The 23,239-nt window shown below is 38.4% G+C and overlaps 1 protein-coding gene across 3 annotated transcripts in view; it reads right to left on the reverse strand.

Moving 5' to 3' along the window:
- TBC1D14 (TBC1 domain family member 14) overlaps positions 1 to 23,239 on the reverse strand; it is a 65,073-nt gene that overhangs the window by 3,973 nt on the left and 37,861 nt on the right. For 2 of the 3 annotated variants that reach the window (XM_041458302.1, XM_041458321.1), the window contains 9 exons: positions 22,188 to 22,270; positions 20,040 to 20,157; positions 18,417 to 18,523; positions 17,491 to 17,571; positions 15,995 to 16,089; positions 14,918 to 14,989; positions 13,525 to 13,653; positions 10,483 to 10,592; positions 580 to 838 (listed from right to left, as the gene is read on the reverse strand). In XM_041458302.1, coding sequence (XP_041314236.1) covers positions 580 to 838; positions 10,483 to 10,592; positions 13,525 to 13,653; positions 14,918 to 14,989; positions 15,995 to 16,089; positions 17,491 to 17,571; positions 18,417 to 18,523; positions 20,040 to 20,157; positions 22,188 to 22,270 — 1,054 coding nt within the window. The remainder of the gene's footprint in view (positions 1 to 579; positions 839 to 10,482; positions 10,593 to 13,524; positions 13,654 to 14,917; positions 14,990 to 15,994; positions 16,090 to 17,490; positions 17,572 to 18,416; positions 18,524 to 20,039; positions 20,158 to 22,187; positions 22,271 to 23,239) is intronic. The other variant, XM_041458312.1, reaches the window with a different exon arrangement.

Below are 23,239 nucleotides of genomic sequence, written 5' to 3' on the forward strand. Positions count from 1 at the left end.
TTCCATTCTCCAACATTAATGGCTGCTACAGCCACTTAATGATTTCCATATTCAGATGACACATCTTTTTTTCTTTAAACTGAAATTTACTTGAAATTACAGAGATGAAACAATTTTTGAAATCACAAGCTAAATCCCAATAAAGAAGTCAGAGACACAATCACTTCTGTGGAGACCAAAATTAGGCAGAGATCTTCAAGAAGATTAAAATGACTGTATGATAGCATGTCCTGACAACTTCTCCCAAAGTGTGGATTTCTGCTTTTAAGTATTAAGTTGTAATGTTGCTAGCAGCCTTTGTAATTAATAAATTTTCAAAGTTGTGTGACTTTTTACTTCATAAAGTTCACTCAATATTTCAATTTGAATGTTGACTGAGCTCTCCCTTTCCAGAAGAGATTAAGCTGAGGAAATCCACTAATCTCAATGTATCCTAAAAGCACAGAGTAAGCTACACAGTCCCACCTACCCATAAAATCAAGCACTAGCTCTGCTAAAACATTCTTCCAGATGTTGCCAAACCCCATTTTCATGAGTAAAGTAAAATCATCAGTTACCAAAGATTGACATCCTCTTTACCTGAGCCCATTTTTTGTTTCTACTTTGCATCTGAATGGCAGCAATAGATGTGAAGAATTCTTCCGAAGGCAAGTCCTCTGGTAGCTTTGTTAAAAACTGAGCTATATGAATGAAGTCCATTTTGGTCAAAATATCTTCAAAAAGTTTTAGTATTCCCAGCGCTGTACGGAATAAGAACTCTTCTCCATCACGGCAGAACACATCCCAGACACGACAAGCCAAGTCTAGTGGCAAAGATTTGCTGTACAACGTGAATATCCTAAAGGCAGAACAAAATTTTCAGTTATTGGACAAGAAGTCTTGGATACTCTCAGAAGTATACACACCAATTACCAGTAAGTTTGAGGCATCTCAAGTATTTGTAATAGGATATTCCTTTTTATATTTCAGCAGTACTTCTGCTGTACTTAGTTGCAGCACACCAACCCATGAAACAATATAAAATTGTACAACCATTACGGCGTGGTCTCTAAGTTTGATTTTCTTGCATCATACCAGAAGAAACGATATACATGGTTTTACAATGGGCATGTGATGACCACAGCTGTAATCAAAGGCCTATTTAATAATCACTTCAGAGCTGAGAATTGATGCAGTTTTAGTTGCAAAAACTCAAAAAGGCTGAACCTTAAGACAAACTGCAATGGGCATTTTGTGGTTTAGATAAAGGAGATCAGTAAAATTAACTCTTGTGTTCCAGATTTGATTGACAGGCAAAGTAGTAAGAGCATGAGTTTTGGAGGAAGGATCAGCTTGAACTCCCTTAAGTTGAGAGAAACAGGCAAGGCAGGATGTCCAGTGAAGTGTAGATAGTGGTGATAAGATGGTGGCTCAGTGTGCCTGTACAGATGTGATTCCCAAAGAGAAGGGGTAATACCAGAAGCAACAGCTTCTAAAAACCCAGCTGCTAAAACTCTATTCTCATTAACAAGCATGAGCACTTGTCTTCCTTCACCAAAATGCTGACAGCCTTGCAGCCAGAAACAAGAAGTTGCTCCCTCCTCTCTCCTTTATCCAACAACTTGCTGCACAACAGAGCAGGAGCACTGCTGCCAGCAATGACCTAACAGCACGCGATAAGAATAATTTCCTGGAATCATTTTACAATATATAAGGGAAAAGAATTACAGTGTTTTTTTCCTTCAGAATTCAGAAATAACTTTTCCACAGATACACTGCACAAAAATCTCTATAAAACTGCAAAGAATTCTCTCCCCAGCAGAGGTCAGCAAAGGCTCAAATTTCAATCAAACCTTTCCACAGCTTTTAACAAAAACTCCTTTTGAAGTATGCTGAATTGAACAGTAGTTTTCACATGTTTAAAGCTACTCTGTATCCCTTCCAATTTTTTATATGGGAAATTTGGATTCACATTAAAAAGATAAAATGGAACAGATATATACACATGCATATATATATAGGTATAGAAAATGAAGTAATGTATTTTCACAGGAAAGTCTAATAATCAAAGGCTTTCTGCATTCTCTGCTTTTTACTATATAAAAGTTTATTCAATGATGTGTTGTTAAGTATATGGCTTCTGTGTGAATCACTACACTTTAGAAAAAAGAGAAAAGACATTCGTTTGGTTAACATCCTGATGAAATGAACATTTGCACAAATTCAGGTGGCAAGTGAATTGTAGGTTTAAGGTCCTTAGGATTTTACTGGTTTTCCTATTTTTATATTTCATTGCAATCTTCTTATAACAAATGGAAACATTTTAAATCCTGTTCTCCAAAAAGCTAAGTTAGAATTATAAAATAAACAAGAAGTATAGGTCTGGGATGCAAAACCCAAACACTTGTTCATCACACATACATGAAGGTGTAAGATGAGCACGATACAAGCTCTTTCTTTGGGTTACTAGCTGATCCTGCACTGCAAACTTCATTTACTTTGTACACTCTTTCAATCTTTTTGAACTGTTGCAGACCATATAAAACTGTACTGCCACAGAATACCTACATGGCAGAATTAAGACTTCTGTTGTACACAGACAGGAAACAGCAACAGGTTTTCAATTTAAAAGGAACAGTGTAATAGGAAGCAATTCAACTGAGTCCTTTCCTGGTGACCAAGTAGCAGGCAAACACCCAGCCAGAAACAAGTCCTGGTTACAGATAAGTAACAATGCCAACTTTATAGACCTGGTTTTATTCACAAAAGCCATTATTCTGTCATGATTCAGACCTAACCTGAATAACCCATTTGTATTAAATCTCCAACTATGCAGAAAATTAACTGTCAAAAGAAAGAACTATTTATAAGAACACTTCTTTTGTATGAAAGGATTTACTTGCATCAAAAAAGCTGTAACATCAAGTCAGGTATTTGCCATTGAGTTCTTCATAATTTGGAATGAAGTGCTATCTGCACTTAACAAGGCAATTAACTTTCATTAATATTTGCATGAAATTGATGCTTCAAGACCTAACAGCAGAGACTGGGCCTCCTCGAATAAGCAGTGAAAGGCCAGTACGAATCACTACTTAGAACAGCATTTCATCCCTTCAAACATTTCCTACTGAAAGACATTTTTTATTAGATATCTGAGCTACTGGTCTGAAACTCAGCTGGAATTTATTGGAGTAATAAAGCAGCTGCCAGACTGAGGAGGTTCCAGCGGCATCTTTCAGCAGCACTGGCACACTCCTTGCACATGACTTGCTGCCACTGTACTGCAGCGTGACTTCTGTCTGCAGCTCTCTTGCAACCCACTCTAAGTTGCAGGTGCAGACAACACAGCTAACACACAGAGATGTCCAGTGTCAGAGGAATGCCGGTGCAGGCTCCTGGCATTCCTCTGCTTGGAAGAGGAAGAGAAGAAGCACAGATGCTCCTGCTCCTCCCTGGCCCTGTTTCTGATGAAAGTGTACTTTGAGGTAGATGCATGAAGTCCCGACTTGCTGCTCACAGCAAAAGCACATGACTATAAAGTCACCAAGAAGGCAAAGCACTGCTACATCATGATAATCATAAGCTCCATTCTTCTTTCCTTTGCTTTTTCTTCCCCCTCTCCTTTTTCTCTTTCCTTTCTAATTAAAAAGTCTTTATAAGATATCAGCAAGAGCAATGCAGACAGGTAGGACAAATTTTGGATTGGCAACTCACACACAACAATGATGCAAATCAGATCTTATGTATTCTTGTACTACACATTCCCATGTCTGTAAATTTTAAAATCATTACTGTCTAAAAGAAAGTAGAAGTATTTCTTTCATTTCTTATTTGGAAAAAAGAAATTAAATGCTGACTGCAAGAGAGCATTTTCTGGGGGGCATGGACTATGCTTTTCTCAAAGTAACAGAAAACAAATTTATACATACTTTACTGGAAGTGCCCACTAAAAATGGCCACACAAAGTGGCTTGGACCTTTATCCTAACAAGCACACAGTGTAAACAGAAACTTCATGTTCACGGAGCACAATCACACTTCATATAATACTAAAGAACTACTGATCAATCCACCAGTACAAACACAGCCCTTGGCTATAATTATTGCCAAAATCATTTTCCTGAGTAGGGATAAAGAGGTGTTTGTATAGCAGCAGCAGGCCATAAATAGACAGCATGTGTCCTTGGCAAATCCACATTCCACTCTGCTCACAAGAGCCTGCGGAACATCAGCTGACAGTGAGAGGCCAAAACTGGGCTATTCAGACACACTATTTCCCCTCTGTTATTTGTGAACCTGACTGCACGTTGTTCTTTATGGTTTTTTCACACCTGATCCCCTTTATACTCACCAAAAAAAAGTAAAACCCTGTATAGTTTTTGAATTCTTTCTACAATTTTATCAGTTGGAGTTTAGGGTTAAAGCACAGGGGTCCTTTTTAAATGAGATGCCTTGCTTGTGGCAGGTATCCCCCAATAATCATGTCACAGTACCTTTAATAAACTATTCAGTCTTTGGGGTTTTCCCATCACAGAAGGCAGCAGTGGAACTAAACTGGCAGAGGGGCTCTCCTTCCTAAGTCCTCTACCAGCTCCAAGAAAACCTGCACAGCTGGGTCCACCTACAGCATTTCTTTTTCTTGGAACACATCCCTTCAAAAATGATTGAAGCACACCGATTTTACTGCTGTTCCCTGCAGCACAGGTGACAGGAAGAAGCACAAAGCAGACTAGTTGTCTCCATTCTAATTGTGGAAGGTTTCCCAGCAACTGGTCTGTGCAGCACTGGCTACTGGAGCCTCCCAGAGCTGGCACCAGCAGAGATTTACTGCACACATGCCTGTGCAGTAACCAGGCCAGCCACTGGAATAGCAGCAGGCATCCCTTTGGAGCTCAGAACAAATGTTCATTTAAATAAAAGTAATGTTAGAGCAAGGCTGTTTCACAGAGATTTTTACCTACAAGCAAAAGGTCTGCCTACTCAAAGCAGTGCTGTACCATATTCTTCCCTGACTTGAAATACACTGCAGCCACACTCCTGGTGGCAATTTAAAGAAAAAAAAAAATCTAAATCTGCTTCCTACAGGATCCAGGTATTTTGAAGTAGAAAGTATGTATATGCATGCACACACACACACAAATACCTTTACACATATATTTAAGTAAAATATGTAAGTTTTACATACATAAAACCTTTACAGTCTAACAAAATTAAGGACAGAGCAGTATGAGCTGTGTAGCTCAAGACAAGTGTGAAAAAGTTTAATACAGTATTGGGCAGGTCTATCTCGAAGAGCCTACATTCCTGTGCAAGATCAGTGCTGTAACTCTCCAGGGATGGGAAGGGACACAGTAAATTGACCTTGGAATTAAAATAAACAGCTTGAATATGGATGCAGATAGTCAGCAAATGTTAATTGTCAGTTCACTGATGCAAAGACCTTGAGAAGCACCATCCACAGTCACTCCTCACTGACTGCCTTTCAAATGCTCTTAACAACACCTCTGTGGGTGCTGTTAAGAGCATTTGAAAGACACCTTTACAGAGGTAACAAAAGGGGGACCTGATATGCCTCAAGACTTCAGTAACACTTCAAGACAGACTTGATCAATTCAGTTCTTCTGTGACTGACTCACAAGTCAGTGATTTTTTCTTTTTGGTTTGTTTTGGTTTTGTGTTTGGTTTTTTCCCTATATATATACTAAGAGAGAACAACTAATCATGTAAATTTTTACTCAAGAAAATACAATAAAGAGTATTCTATCGAAGCAAAATTGCTGAAGGGCATGTAAACCTTCAACCTTCTGTCAAAACAGTCTTTTTTTCTAAATCTCTAATTTCTGGTACTGTTTCTCAGGATTTCTTCTTTTCAATGCAAAGTTAAACAATACCATGATATTAACATGCCTGTACCATGAGGTTGCTCAATTTTAGTTCCTCCTACATAGCAACCACCTTTTTTATAACAGCATCATATCCAACTAGCAACCCATAGTATCACAGAATACCCTGAGTCCAGTGCCTGGTCCTGCACAGGAGCCACCTCAACAATCACATCATGTGCCTGAGAGCACTGTCTGAAAGCTGAACTCTGCCAGGCTTGGTGCTTTGACTACTTTCCTGGGGAGCCTGTGCCAGTGCCCAGCCACCCTCTGGGAAGAATAATCTTTTCCTAATATTTAATTTGAATTCCACAGTTTCATGCACTGTTACCACAGAGAAGAGATCAGTGCCTGCCCCTCCTCTTCTCCTCGCAGGAAAGCCGTAACTGCAGTGAGGACTCCACTCAGTCTCCTCCAGGCGGACCAGACCAAGTGACCTCAGCCATTCCTCACACAGCTTCCTCTTAAGGCCATTCACCATCTTTATTGCTCTCCTTTGGACACTCTCTGATAGTTATCCCTGTTTCTTACATTGCAGTGCCCCAAACTGCCCCCAGCACTCAAGGTGAGGCTGCCCCAGTGCAGAGCAGAGACAGGCAATCCTCTCCCTGTCCTGACAATGCTGTGCCTCATGTCCCTCAGCACAGGGCTGGCCCTCCTGGCTGCCAGGGCACTGCTGATTCACATTCAACTTGCCACTGATCAGGACCCCCAGGTCCCTTTCTATGGTGCTGCTTTCCAGCATCTCATTCCCAGTCTATCTGTACATCCAGAATTGCTCCATCCCAGCTGCAGAATCTGGATAGGTTACTGGGAGATGGTATCAAAATCTTTAGTGAAGTCTAAAAATATCGCATCTACCCAACTAGGTGAATAACCTTGTCATAAAAGAAAATTTAGTTTGTGAAGCAGGGCTTTCACCTCATGAACCTGTGCTGGCTGTGCTATCCTGCAGGTGTCTTTCAATATGTTCCAGAATAACCTTATGGCTCCATAATTTTACCTGTCACTGTAGTGACTCTGACAGGCCTTTTGTTTCCAGAGACACCCTTCTTGAAAATCAGGACAATGTCTGCCAGCTTCCAGACAAACGGAACCTCTCCAGATTCCCAAGGCGGTTCAAAAATCATTGAGAGAGATCTCGTGATAATATCTGCCAGCTATTGGATGAATCCCATCAGGCCCCATAGGGCAGATAAATCCCACCAGGCTGGAGCAGCAAATCCCACAAGTTCAGGGTTGAATGGAAGTTTATCATCCTCACAGCCATGGTCTTCCAGCTCAGGGCTCTGGGACCCCCAAAGCACATCATCATCGTTAAAAACCAAAGTGAATACAGCATTAAATATCTCTGCCTAGTCTGTGTCCCTGCTGGTAAAGTGACCATCCTCATCATGTTAAAAGCTGATGTAATTTCTGACTGCTATTGACATTATTGTCCATTAAAAATACAATAACCTGGTGATTTCATGGTTGTCTATCCAGTTACTCTCCCACATGTTTACTACAGTCATCTTAGGCTGATGTCCCTTTTATTCAGTTGCTTTCTCCACACACAGGCTTTCACAACACTGAGGCATACAATTTCAACATCTTTCCTCTTACCACTGAACACACTTGCCTCTGCTCTCTTTCTTCCCTTCTGTCTTATCCTAGTACTTTTTCTATTCTCTGTGCACAGATCTACTTCAGTTTAATATTCCCAGCCTTCAGTCACAAATTCTTTCCCATGGTATTTCTCCCATTAAATGTTGGGAGAAATGAACCTATTCATTACAACCACCAACAATTCCCCCACACATGATGCATTAAAATTTAATCCCAGTGTAACAGCCAAGTCACAAAGCCCATGTTACACCACCCTCTGTGCAACAGGCATAAAGAAACCATGCAAATCAAGCAAAGGCAGCACAAGAAGTCTATTTGGAGTTGAATCAACCACTGGACATCAAGGACAACGAGAAGGATTTTTCTGCATCTGCAGGGAAAAAAAAAGACTCAGGGAAACATGAGCCCACTTCTGAACAGGGCAAGGAACCCAGTGATAAAGAACATGCAGACAGCTGTGGTACTCACTGCCAACTTCATCTCAGTCTTTACTGAGACTTGCCTTTAGGAATCTCAGGTCCTCCAGATCAATGGAAAAGCCTAGTATAAGGAAACCCTACCCTAGCTGGAGGAGGATCATATTAGGCAACATTTAAATAAATTTGGCATATACAAGTGTGTGGGGAAACTGTCTAGTGTTGTTGTGAGGCCACTTTCAATTATCTTTGAAACATCCCAGTGATCAGGGCAAGTTCCTGAGGACCTGACGGAAACAAATGTCACTCTTATCTTCAAGAGACAGGATCCAGGGAGCTACAGGCTAGTCAGCTGAGAAAATAATGTAAGAAAAAGTTCTGGAGATTATTTCACAACATATTATGGGCAAAAAGGTGATTGTGAGAAGTCAGGATGGATTTATGAAAGCAAAATCATGCCCAAACAGGCTTGATAGCTTTTCCAGTGGGATGACTGGCTTGGTGGAAGAGGGGAGAGGAACAGACATTATGTATCTTGATACTAGTAAAGTTTTCAACACTGTATCCTATAAAATCCTTGCTGATGAACCAATGAAGTACAGATAGACAGTGAGGTGGACTGAAAACTGGCTGGAACTGTCAAGCTCAGAAGGTTGTCATTTAGTGGCATGAAGTATAGTTTTGAGCCAATCCACTGCTAGTGTACTTCAGGGTTTGATAAGCATCCAATGCTTTTAAATGTCTTCATTAAGGGCCTAGATGATGGGTTAGACTGTACCCACAGCACGTTTACAGGTGATATAAAACTGGAAGGCTTGTGGCTGATGTCACTCCACAATGACCTTGAGACACTGGAGAAATGAGCCAAGAGGAGTCCATGAAGTCCAGCAAAGGGAAATGCCAAGTCCTGCACATAGGTAGGAAGTAAGCCCAAACACAAGCTTATTTGGAAAGTCAACCGGCTGCAAAGCAGCTTTGCAGAAAAGGACAGGGAGGTTCTGGTGGACACCAAGCTGGATGTAAACCAGCAATGTGCCTTTGCAGCAAAGATTGCTCACAAACTCCTGGGCTGCAGAAGAAACACCACTGCCAGCATGCCAAGGCAGCTCATCCATCTACTCAGCACTGACAAGCCAGCTCTGGGCTTCCCAGTCCAAGAGAGACGTGGATATACTGGAGCAAGTCCAGCTCACCATGAAAGTGATGAAAGGCTTGGACATGTGACACAGAGGGAGTGGCTGAGCAGGCTGGTACTGTTCAGCTGGGAGAAGAGATGGCTTGGACCTAAATATCTAAAATCACTTGATAGGAGGATGAAAACAAGACAGAAACAGTTGTATCCAGTGTATCCAGCAAAAGGACAAGAACCAACAAGCACAAAATGAAATACAGGAAATTTCATTTTAAACATAAGAAAGTAAAAAACTTGCTAACCACAAGGGTGGTTGAATACTGGAACAGAGTTGCCTGAAGAGACTGTGGAGTGCTGTTCCTTGAAGATACTCAAAACCCAACTGGACAAGGTCCTGAGCAAACTGCTCTGACTGTGCTTTGAGCAGTGGGTTTAGATTAGATGATCTCTGAGGACTGTTCCAATACGTCAGAAATTCTATGATCCTATGAAAATTAACGTTTTCAAATTTCAAGCTTGTATTGGACTGATTACTTTAAATGTGTGTTTGTCTAAGGGATCAGCCACATGTTGAATGTTACCAACCAGGTCTTAAAGATCAGGATACTGCCAAAGACATTCAGATAAAATCGCATTAACACTACAAATATTTTCCAAAAGAACAGCTTATTAATCTCAAGAAAAAGACCCCAGTGTTACCACTGGGCATTTGTTCTTTTACTTAAGGTATTTGTCAAGTACCTGAGAACAGAAGAAATTGTCTACTATGTAAGGGCAAACCAATTTTTCACAAAAAATCTTTCATGTCATCCCAAAACCGATAACCAAGTCTTTCTGAAAAGAGACTTTTTAACTGCCCCAAACCAAGGTCTGATAAGCATAAATGCAAATGCTCAATGTGGAGTACACAATGCCTCACTGAAATTTGGCAGAAGTGCAAATAAGATCTTTGTCTTTTTTCCTCTCTACGGAAAATGTTGTGATTATACTACAACTTAAAGGAAAGACAGTTTCATCTAATAAAAAGACTCTAATTGCCCATCTGCTAAGTGGAATAGCTTTTCTGTAGCTTTGAGTTTTATGTTGTATGGACAAATGTTTTAATTATGCTTTTTCTGATCTGTGCAGGACAAAGTATATATTTCACATGCAAGACCGGAAATGTTTTCTGAATAGACAACCCAGGTACACACCTGCACGTGCAACAGACAAATTTTCTCAGGCCAGCATTATTTCAAAATAAGCTTCCAACTTAACATAAGTACAGTAATACAGGTTAGGCAAATTATAAACATCACAGAAGTATGTGGGAATGATTGGGACTGACAACTCAAGTACTGAACAAAAAATAAAGCCACAGTCTTAGAACAATATTAAACCAGGTAAGAACATTTCCATTTCGGTCATCAACACTGACACAGAGCTGTATGTCACACAAATTAGCAATTACTCTTTCAATGTCTTACCAATCAATTAGATAGATGTCTGGAGTTAAGTTATTTTTTTTGAAGTGGGCAAATAACTTTGGCAGATTTTCTTCAAAGAATACCTCAAATGCAGCAAAGTAAGTCAACATCTGGGAAAATATAACAGGGAGAAAACAAGAAGTTAGCTGTGTTATTAATAAGCTTAAATGTATTATCTGTTGTAGGATTAACACTCTCAAAAATAGGATCAATGAATTACATGATACTATAAAGAGCTAAGCATAAAAGGCAGCATCTGCAAGCACTAAGAATTTAATATCCACTCTATAGATGATTCTCATACTACACAATGTACCATTTTCTTTGGGTCTTGGCCAGCTTCCTTTGGCAAGAAAAATACCAGCAGGAGAGAAGTTTTTGGCTGATTTCTCAAAATAATTATAACAGAATGGTGTTTTATGCTTGTGGCAGTAATTTAATAATATACTGAAAAAAATCCAAGACCCAATGGAACATAATGAAATACAAAACTAAAATAATGCTAATACTCCACAGCAACAGTGAAGAGTCCAGTATATTCCAGTCATAAATCACAATTTAATACCAACGCTATTCTAATAGTCTAATACCAATGTAATACTATACATTCTACATTTAGATAATAGGCATTTCTTTTGCAAAAAGGAATATACAAGTTTCACACAAAAAATTCAAAGACTGGGACAAAACATCTATGCAAGAGAAACAGTTTGTAACTCTGACATTACAATCCCTGAACTTCATTGCTTTTAACACAAAGACTTTGATACTATTTTAGAATTCAAGTATTTAGTCAAATTTCGTAACAGAGAACATGTTAAAAATATCTTCCAATTCAAGTAAGAGTTAAAAACAAAAGATTATTTAATCACTGTCCCTAATACTATAGGGAGAAAAGTTAAGCAAAGTCCTTGAATGATTCAGTAATACAAATCCCAATAAAAGCAATAAAGAAAGGCTGTGATTTCTTCAAAGTATAACTTGCACCAGCACCTTCTCCCCAAAACATCATAGCAGTAAAGGGAAAAGGGATCCTTTTGGAGACTTCTGTGTGAAATCCTTTTAAAGAATGAAAAGTTTATCTCCCAGGGTTTTTTTATGTCCTCACAGAAGTATTTCCCATTTCCTCTGAATGAAGTGACAGATGGTGGACTACTTTCATTAACAGTGACAAATAAACACCTGAGCCTGGCAGTCAGTGTGAGGCTTTAAGTCAATCAGAGATGGGTGCATGCTAGAGAAATAAATGAAGTTACTGAAATCTCTGAAATGTCAGTTACAGAGAAACAGCTTCAGGTCAAACATGACACCAGAAATCCAGGAACCCACTTCACAGAACTGTACCCCTGAAACAGCTTCCCAGTGTGGATTTTTAAATGCATGAAATCCAAGCACCTGTGAGACCCGTGATTATAAAAAGGAAGCAGATAATGCATCAGACAGTCCTACTTCCAAAATAATCTGCTGGCACCACTATAAGACAATTCTACTGAAGTTCCTACTTTCAAAACTACTGCAGAGGCAGGACCTTACACATAGCTGCTACAGCCATTTCTATTGATAGCAATGGGGCAGCATTGATAGCTACTGTGGGCAGCAGTACAAGTACTTATTTTGATCAAAACAACATTCAACAAGATTTTCCTTAGTGGAAAAAAAAATTGTTTAATAAAATTAACCAACAAAAGAAGTCAAGATAAACCTGTAAAAATTACTATTATTCACACAACTAATTTACGCTGGTATTATTTTTTATTAATTTACTATACAAAAAAAACCAGTATTTGCTTATTAAGCTGACACAAAACGATGAGGGTAGACTGCAGATCAGTATGTTCACACAGAAAGCAAAAACTGTCTCACTCAAGTGTCCCTTTGAAATATTAGATGACATTTTCCTTGTGTTGTCAAATCATGGGTTTGCTTTCATGACATTAATATTTCATGTACCACCATCTCTGCCCTCTGTAAGCACACACTTATCCCATAGTCCCTATTTGGCCAGGCCAACAGAACTGAACAGCACGATCTGAAAGAACTGCAAACCCCACTAGCTCAGCTAGAAAAATATTTATCTTTTTCTATCCAATTCAATTCCAAAACCATCTGCACAAAAACCATATTTACACACTGAATGCATGAGCATGTCCTCTTTTTCCAAGTACTGCAATGGAGATGGCTGATACTGCTCCTAGCAATGCTGTCTGCCCTGTGGCACATTTTCCCAGGGTATTTACAACAATGAAAATGAACAGGGAATTCCAGCACGAATACTGATAGGATTTCTAGTGTCTACTTTTTAAGCCACAACAGTGACTGTTGTCATTGTCCACTCTCATTTTTCCTTGCATTTGAACTCTTAAGAGGCAGATCCTATTTTCATAGTGCTAAGAGATGACAGAGAAATACAGAATGCCATATATTTTATACAAAAATACCTTTAAAGTAAATTAAAACCACATCTGAGATGTGTCTTATTTTGCTAGTGTACCTGCTGACATGGAATTTTAGAGATTCTAGAGAAAAAAAGGGAATCAGCTTCCAGTGAAAACTTGAGGGGTGAGAGATTTCTTTCTCTGAAAAGCAACCTGTGGGACTCAAACACAGCTGCTACAGGAAGATATGGAAAACCTGGTTCTCCCTGCAACAGTCTGTTTTTAGCAACCTATTAGCCTATGATAAAAAGTGCTTTCAAGACACTTTCATTAAGGTGCTTTCAGCTTTCAACTGCAGTATTGTTGAAAACCACCTACAGTAATATTCTCATAACTATTCTCTGAGCATCATAAAATAGCTACTCAACAATTTCATTCACATGTCTTCTTCAAAAAGGTTGATAGGGTGATCTTTTGTTGGATTTGACTTTTTTGAGAGATTCTGCATATCTGTGTTGGTTGTTTTTTAATATATATAAAGTGTGTTGATTTAAAATAAATTCTGATTTCTTTTCCAAGCCACTGAAATTATAAATTTTTATTTTTTTTAAACTTTTCCTACACATTATCCACAGCATGTTGATTACAGGTTTTTTTGCATACTTACAAGGCCATGGTCCACGCGGAAAAATGCCATCTGACAGGGCTTATTTAAAAGGTTAGAAAAAGCAATGAAGGCATCTGCAGTATCCAAGTTCAAGATCAATACAGCTGCTATGAATGACATGCCCTGCACCTGAAGAAAGGAGAAGAGTTACTCTTTAGCAGTAATTCTATTATATTGCCTCATTTCATCCTCGTGCCCACTAGTATTTGATGCACTCACTCAGCTGCTGCATCTTGAGAAATGTTCAGAAAAGTAGGACTTTTTAACCCACATGTCCCTTGATATCACATGTTCAGTGCATGGAAGCTAACAATTCCCATGTTGTTTTCTTTCAAAGAGTGCCAAGTTGAACTCCTAGGATAGGCTAGGTTGACAACACTTTCAAATATACAGAATAAAGTGGGGTTGTTTTTTAACAATAAGGTGTTTCGAAGTAATCCCTTTTCTCCCAGGGATGGGTCATCTAGTTCCTTATTTGAGGAAAGCTGAACTTGAACCCTAGAGACAAAGCCTGTACTTTTGTTTTTCAATAAATTACCAGCAGTTAAAAACAACTGCACTCAGTCACTTGAGAAACAAAACCAATCTAAGATTATCCTCTTGTTTTACTGATATTGTTCCCTTTCTCTGCAAAGTCTGTTGTGGAATTCAGGCAAACCTCTCTCACCCGGAGGGTGCAGTGCTGCCATTGTGAGTCATGTGGAGCAAGGTGTGACTGTCATTCCTGCAAACCTGAGGAACAAGCTCCTTCCCAACACAACAGGTTGCTGCTGTGCCACATGAGGCACAGCAGCTATCTGCCCTTGGTCTCATTTCCCAGCAGTCATGTTCAGCAGCTCTTGCCAAGCATTATGTGCTACCTACAAAGTAGGAACGTCCCCTCTCTACACTTGCCTTATCTAAAACTGCTCCTCAATAAAGAATAAGCCTCTCTGTATAACCCTGCTCTGCATACAGAGACTACATGAAATCCACTCAGCCCTCTCATAATCACTACTTCAAACACTGTGATTGAGCTCATGTAGCTTCAATGGGCATTTCTTTAGAGAAAATCACAGTGCTAAGGCACAGAAATGACAATCACTTCAATTCAACAGCAGTCTCAGTAAGACTGGTACTAACAATAAGGACATAACTACACCTTGTCTTTGATTCCAATTTTCAAATTATGCACTTTTCAGTACAAATATGGATTTTTCCAATTACTTAACCTGTAAAAAGCTTAAATCCAGCAAAATAAATTTCTCAAGCATGTACTGGAATAGAAAAAAAGCACACACAAATCCCCCTAAACCATTTAATAAAGGTCTAAAAATGACTAATTAATAAAATCCTTCATCCTCCTAAAAAATATCTCCCTCCCCACCCCTGAAAAAATAAATTCTTCACTTACATAGCCTACATCAGGTCTGTAACAAGTATAGGCTCCTAAAATACTGTGCAACATGTCATGGTAAGGACCACCCTATAATTAAACAAAGACAGCACAATACATCTGATTATACAACAAGCATGTTAAAAAACCTTCAGTGCTACAGATGGTCTCTATTACTGCTGACAAAGTAGCAGTAATACTCTTTCCCAATGTAGCTTAGAACAGCTGAACTATTCCAAATAATTTTAGCTTTAACAGAATGAAACAACTCTCCAAACCCCCTTTATTATAAATACATACAGTTAATCCAATACACAGATTAGATATTAAATACTTATACAAGAAGAATGCAAGCCTAAGAGATTCCTTACAGCTCAGCAGCACTCTGGCAATAGTGCCAAGGAAGTAGAACAATAATGCAAACCACATAATTGTCTCTGAGACTAGAGGCAAAAGTCAACCATGAAGAAAACAGTCAAAACAACAGTATGCCACAACACAGAAAGAGCATATTGAAAAGGACCTATACAGCTAAAAAGTATTCACATTGCTGACTATTAACAGCTGCATATCTTGCACTGAGTACTGTAAATGACTGAGAATTTCCAAAAGCAGATTTTGCCTAAAAATGTTGATTTATCACAATCTAAACCTTGTATAGGGCTGCTGAAATCTGTGCATAGAAGGACAAAATCTGATTAAACTGAGTGACTAAACCCAAAGTGGTTTGCACACTTTGGTGTGTACACCAAAACAATACAAGCTAAATCAATTTTGCCTCAAACCAAAAAAAGGCCAACCAACCCCATTTGTTTGAGATGTTATCTCTCACTGTGTATTTATAACCAGCAATGTTGATTCACTGGAACACTCACCTACATCACTTCATCAGACAGAAGCTAGCATGAACTATGTTAGATACTCACAGTGATTACCAAACGGTTTGGGGTTCTAGTTTTCCAAAATCTGTAGGAACTTTATCCTCTCAAGATGTGTGCTCCTTCAGAACTCAATGGCCTGTTCCAACCAAGGGACAGGCCAGATTATGTCAACTTAATTTCTCCAGCATGGCAAGACAAAATTAACATTGCTTACTTGTTGGAATATACAGAGACTAGGAAATGTTCTTGAGATATCCAGTTTTATTAACTCCAAGCTTGCTTCTCTGTCAGCTGCAGAAAATCCAGCATCTGCAAAAGCCAAAGTTACTACACTTATTAGAAACATTCAGTGAACATTCGTTCTTGTTTTTATTTTCCAGCAAGGTTTACCTTTTGCACAGTTCATGTATTTTGATGTGAATGCTAGGGAATAAGGCCACAGACAGGGCAATTCCCCAGATTCAGCAGACAGGCTAAGCAGAAAGTGCGTCCTGACCACTGTAGAGCAACTCTACAGTGCTCAGTGACCCTCAATATGTTTTGAAGCAAAGTGGGGAAAGATACAGGGCAAGGCAGGTCAGGCACTTTTTCTGTATCTGCTGACAAATCATTGGACAGATACAAGCCTGTTAACTTGTGACCCTCACCACCAACAAGGCTTCCCAGTGGATCCTGAGATAGCTGCCTCTGTGAAAAAGCTGTGGTGGAAGAGGGAAGTCCTAAATCAGCAGCAGGATGGATGCCACCTATCTCTACTACTGTGAAAGTGTTCCTATTAGCTTCATGTTTATTGAGCCTTTGTAGATCTTGTAACTGATACTATAATGCACTCCACTTAACTGAAACAGATCCTGTACCAAGTATATTTCTATAGCATTAGTGTTCATTCTGGTATCAAGATGTCTTATTGTTTGTTCTGTATAGTTGGGAATTACCTACTGCTGTTTACTGAGCAAGCTGTCAATAGACAATGAGCATAAATCACATGAGCATCGACACTCCAGAAAATAAAGTACAAGAGGAAGCTGGAAACATACTAGGTGCTATCTTATTTAAGATATAAACAAACTAAAGGGAACAGAGTGGGAATTTCCAAAATATTTTTCTGCTTATAAATGCCAATATGTAATATTGTCCTTTTTTTTTCCTCTGTTCAGTATAATTACTTATTGAAGGCAATTTCAATCATTTGCATGTAGCTTTCTAATCTCTCAAAAACAGTCAACTCTTCCAATTAGTAAATCTCAAACTACTTCATCTGCAAAAAATAAAAACCTGCTGCTCTCTGAAACACACCAATGACTTCAGCTCAAAGTTGCAATAAGGGACTAAAATGCAATTTTCTGCTCTAACCTGAGTTACAATCCCAAAACTAGAGATGCAGAAAAGTATTTTAATGTTCAAATTCCAGTGATAATCCCCAAACTACTACTTGTAGTTTTCCTACAAATATGCATCAAATTTGCAAGACAGAACTGTACCCAGAGACTGTTTATTAAAAAACACTTGAACAAGTGTGTTTTGTATGACATTAGAATTTCATTGAGAAAAATACAGCTATTCCTTGCTTTCACAAAAAGACATTTTCTTTTTACCAGAACACAACTTTATAACTCGTTTTTTAATGTTGCTTAAAATTTCATTTTAAGGAACTGGTTTACAAAATGTCTTATTCTGTAACAGAGCAGAAATATTTTACAAAAAGCATACCTTCACATTCTACTTCAGGCCCTCCTGTACTAAGTGATCGCCACTTCTCTTTAGCACGAGCCAGGCAAATATCATATAGTTCTGGAAAAAGAAAAACACAAAACCAAGTCCACTATTTGTACACGTTCACGTACACTAACCACCCACCATATGGGCAATGCTGCCCTAGGCATTAAGAGCAGCAGAACTTCTACTTGGGTTACAGTTTTGAAAGATGTGTTCCACTCACCTGTAACTTCATACTAAGTGAAAAGGAAAGGCAATCTAAGCTGCATTTCACATTCAAATATTTGCTTTTTCTTGCAGAACACTGATGTTCAAAATTACTGTCCAAATGGATAATTAGGAAAGTCTAGCAAATTATGTAAGAAATATACCCAAGGTAACTAAGCAATGCACAGAAAAGCAGCACAATACAGCAGGAGTACAGGCAGTCTTCTACTTTCCATGTTGGAATTAATTACTTAAGTTAGTCTTTCAGAGCTGAATTTTTCTGTACTCAGAAGTAATAGATTATTTCTATTCTCACAAATCAAAGTACAAATCTTACCAAGGGTCTGTTAAACTCTTACAAACCTGTTGTCTTCCTTCAAACCAAAGGAAGTACACTATACACATACACAGGCATTTCAAAATTAACAATTTTACATTTCAAAAAGAAAAAAAAAAATGGAGTATTAATTCTGACCATCTCCATCCAACATCAAAGCAAGACACAGTGACACCAATACTTAGAAGCAATTCACAGCAGCAGTCCTAGAACGGCTACAAGATTAAAAGACGCTGTATTTTTGAACAAAACACATCAAAGCAGCACAAAAAAGCATAACTAGATAACATTTCCTCACATCCACACCACAACACATACAAGAATGTCCCCTTGCTATTTCACTTTGTAAGAAATGTCTACAAAACAGCAGCCTCACCGTGGGTGATGTTTAACTCGTTTCCAATTGCCAAGCTCCAGACTTTGCCTCTCACGCTCGGTGGAATGCCCTGCCACCACAGCTCTCGGACTTTACGCGAACAACACCTGTTTAAAGTGAAACAGGTTATTCCAAGAAATATTTCATTGCCAGCTGAATTGCAAATATATCCTCCTATCACTGCTGATGGGATTCAAACCAAAATGAACATCAGTGGCCCAAGAAGTAAAATACAATTTGCACATACCCATTCATTAGTACTATTTTGCTTTGAACTGCCATGGAAATCTTACTTCCTTCCAATGTAATGGCTTTATATTGACAGAAGCACAGTAATCACAATGTGCATAATCTGCAGCCACACTTGATTAGCAAAAATCATAGGGAAAAAGGAAAGAAATGGAAAGGAAGTCCACACCTATGCCACTGGCTATGCTAAAGACTGGACAGCTCCATACAAAACTAAATACAGGAACAAGTTAGGAAAGTCTACCCTCTGCCCTCTGTCATGACCCTGCTGTGCAAAGACATGCAGCTTCCCACCTATCTTTGCAGTTCTACGCCTCTGGAAAAATGCATAAAGATGTGACAAGGATTAACTTTTAGGTGGGAGCTTGAAAGACATTTTAACAAAAAATAAGCTTTGAAATGGATGCAGCTATGTTCAGCAATCTGAGAGCCCAGGAGAAGGAACAAAATAGCACCTAAGCACTAATGAAAAGTGGTAAACCCACAATAATCCATTTATCTTTCAGCAGATTCTGAAAACTAAAATGTAAAACAGTAAATACATTGGGGAATTTCTGACTTTACAAACCAATAATGGACCTAATTTTTACAGCAACCATAACAGATGCATTTTCAAATACTAATGACAAACATGTAAATATATAATTTGTTTAGACTTAGTTTATTACACTTCAGTTCTCCAGAAACACATTTTCCAACAAATTCTGTCCGTGTTTTATATATTCTCAGGATAACTAAATTTCATTGTTAAGTAAATTGCAGTTCTGAGTGCTGTTGGTTTATAGTTTGTGCTGTGCTGGTTGTATTTGGAGCACTGGGGGCTGCTTTTTTTAAGATGACTAGCAAAGGTCACCAAGGTACTTTATCAACTGCCTGTGCCATGTCTTTGAAGGAAATCTTCTAGCATTCAATATAAATAACTTTTTCCCTGTTTCTCTTTCCTTTATTTGATTATCCCAGCATATATACAATTCTAGAATTAAAGAAGCTTCATAAACCATTCACATACCTCAATCTACACTGATATTACATCAACAGCTCAGTCAAGGAAAGCTCATTTCTGATAAACGAATGATGTTCAAGCACTATGCCTTATCCTTTTACATTCTCTACCACAGATGACTCCTCAATGCTTCAGAGTTTGAGTATCTTGAGCTTTCATTAAAGACAAGTAATAAGACTCAGCACTGCATTCACTTCCAACCACCTTGTAGAAATAAAGATGTTGCTTATTTCTTTTGTAGCTGTTCAAGAATGATTTTCTAACAAAAGCTTCCAAGACCATTTAAAATTTTTGCTTTCTGACTTTGTAACTTCTCTTCAGGATATAGACTGCAATTTTTAATTAAAACTCAATATAACATACTGTCTTACATAGTTTCCCAGTTGGGTAAGATTTCATTGTTCCAAGTTAAAACAGCATTGCCAATGCTGTCTTCCAGTTTACAGCGTTCTTCCAGTTGTTTCTTTCTCTTCTGGGCTTCTTTAAGCTCTGCAAAAAAGGCATTTCCTTTCTAAGTTAATAAAACCAGAAACTAAATATTCAGTTAGTCACGGCTGTGCAATCATGTAAAGCACACTGCGTTCACCCTAAAGTACAGTGGACTGTTCAAATTCTGAAAAATTCCCAAGCACACAGCAAGCTGAGCAGTGATTGCAAATGTGAATAAAGAACAAACTGGAACTATAAGTTCCATTTACCACAGATGGGACAATGGGAATTGGATAATGTATGACTTCTTTGACTCCTAAATCTAACCACACTATTAACTTTGAATTAACACCTCAGACAGTCAACAGCCTCACCTAGTAGAACAGGTCAGAGTATTTCCTAAGAAAGCCCCACCCCTTTTATGGCAGACTCAAAACTACAGGCCAAATGAATAGAAATTTTTATTTTGTTTTCATTCTTCTATTACAATTTAGATATACGGTCAAGAAATCACAAGAGCCATATTTTTGATGCTACTTCACATATGGATAATCTAAATGTTAGATATACCAAATGGAAACCTTCAGTTCACTAAGAAGAAAACATACTTCATGTCTGGTTTAGATGTACTTTGCAGTTTGAATTATCACTCAGTATTTCTTCCTGCATTATCAATTACTGCTTTTTCCACTGGAAAATTTGTTAAACAAATGCAGGCACTCTCTACAGCAGGACATGGGTGTGCATCCACATGCTGTCTACAGTATGAGGAGGATGCTCACCTGGCAAGCAGAACTCACTGAAAAACAGCAGTACCACGAACAAGGTCTTTGGAATGGGCACATTTTACCTGCTGGATCCACTTTAAAGCCCCACAGAAACTGTGCCTGAGCAGAACCATAGCAACTGCCTCATAATGTTTTCAGCTTTGATACAAGCTCTTTGCAAGCCTGCTGAAATGCAGGCTTTCAATTTTTCTCTAACCAACAAGAGGGTGTTTACAGTCTTTGATCTCCTGACGTCTCGACAACATATCACTCCGCAAAGCTGTTCATCTGGAGTGGCTTTAGGGAAAATGGGTTTGTCATGGTATTTATCTGGACAGAATGACATACTCCAGTTCAATGAAGACAGCACAAGGACCTGGCCCATTGCCTAACATTCATCCCAGTTTCCCCAACCCACCCACCCTCCATGCAAAGAAAGAACAGGGAAACTCCTTTAGACTACACATACAGTAGCAGATATATTGAACAGGAGTCACATGAAGTTAGAACTTCACTGGTGGGAAATGATGTTCATGTATATATGTATATGATGTATATGATGTTCAAAATCACAAGAGGATACTTCTATTAGTGTGTCACTTGCATTAAGTCCTGTGTTCATATACCATTTTCACTGTTTCATATGGTTCAAGGGTCTGGCCAGCTGGAAAAATACATTTCCAGTAGCTCACATTGGATGCAAAACCCAAGTCTCAATCTCCCATTATTGCAATGCTTGTTTTGAATTAGAAAACCCAGATGGTCAAAAATATCAGCCAAAAGAAACCACAACCATCACCTCTATCTCATGTTCATGGTACAGTGTTACTAAGACACTTCTGTGAAAAATATCAGGCAAGAAATTATGAGCAAATCCTTGAGAAAGCTGTAAATTTTAATTGAGAGATTATCAAATGAACATAACTGCATACATTTTCCTATGTGGAAAATTATGTGTTTATGTACTACAGCCTGAACATGCTTCCATCATGAAACTGACAAATATCCTGAAGTTTTAAGTCCAGTCTTCACTAATTTGACCAACAATCTACTTCAATATATTGCTAAGTTTTAAACACACAAATAGGTGTCACTCATTTAAGTTAAGGATTGAAAAATTATTTCCTGCTGGATTCTAGGACCATTTTCTTTTCAGTTTGTTTTAACAACAAAACAACCTTTGCTCCTGTCTCTTGGGAGTGATGCTTCTTTGAGAGGAAGCAGAGACCCCTCACTTTACAGAGCAACAGACTGACACAAGTACATTCCAGTTTTAGAAATACCCCTATACTTTTCACCTCTGAAGACAAGAAATTCCATCACCTCTTTTTTTTGCTTGAACCACCATTTCTTCGTACTGTTGCCTGTGTTTCTGAGCTTCTTCTGCTGGTTTTGCAGGAAGGTTCCTAAAAAATAATATTTACAGTTGGCATGACTGTCTAAATAAAATTCTAGACACTTCTAAATGAAAAGCACACTCTGCTTCCTGTCAAAATATCCAGTCTAAGAGCAGAACAACAGATCCCTGGAAAGAATCTTTTTTTTGCCAGAGTCAGCAGAAGGGAAGAACACTGACCAGCTATGACTACATTTATAACCAAAATACGCTGAGTAATTTCCTTACATTTGGTAATTTCAGCATTTTTATTATTAAACCAACTGAACCCACTTCATAAAGAGAACATACTGGTACATACAAAGCTGGCTGGTTTTGATTTGAACTGGTAAGGACTGTACTATTTCTTACTGTTCACCTTGTCTAAGAGTTACATCCTCAACTTTCTTTACCCACACATGACTCCCTAACTCAGCCTTTTCCCCTCTGCTCTCTGAAACCCTATTTCTATTTTAAAGACTTAACTCCTACCCCTCTCTTTTAGAGCAACAAGTGGCACTGGAGTCATCCTCAATACTCTCCACATATTAATTCTAATAAAACATTTTGATTTGTGATTGAGGCTCTGCCATACAAATGCATGTGTTCATATGTTGGAACACGTGACCTTTCAGCTAATCATATTTGTAATTAACAACCATACGTATCTCTTACAACTAAAGGATCAGGAAAACATCAAAACAGGAAATGACTAACAATTTTGTTCTTCTGTATTGTAGAACATTGTATTTTATTCCTAGAACAGTTTATATCTTTGGTTAATAGAAAAGCTATGAAAAAATTCACTTTCATGTTCCTGTAAGGTGTCACACATCAGGCAGATGACAGCCCCCAACATCATTAATAGTTAGCAGGTATTACTATTCATGTAATCACAGTGCTTGTAACATACACATAAGCATGTGATACAGGCCCATGAGTATTTTTCCAAATCAAGATTGTTATTAGAAAAACAAAAGTAAATTTTCACTTCTGTGAA

The sequence above is a fragment of the Pyrgilauda ruficollis genome, unplaced genomic scaffold (genome assembly GCF_017590135.1).
Source record: "Pyrgilauda ruficollis isolate IOZ18807 unplaced genomic scaffold, ASM1759013v1 scaffold1, whole genome shotgun sequence".
Taxonomy (NCBI): Eukaryota; Metazoa; Chordata; class Aves; order Passeriformes; family Passeridae; genus Pyrgilauda; species Pyrgilauda ruficollis.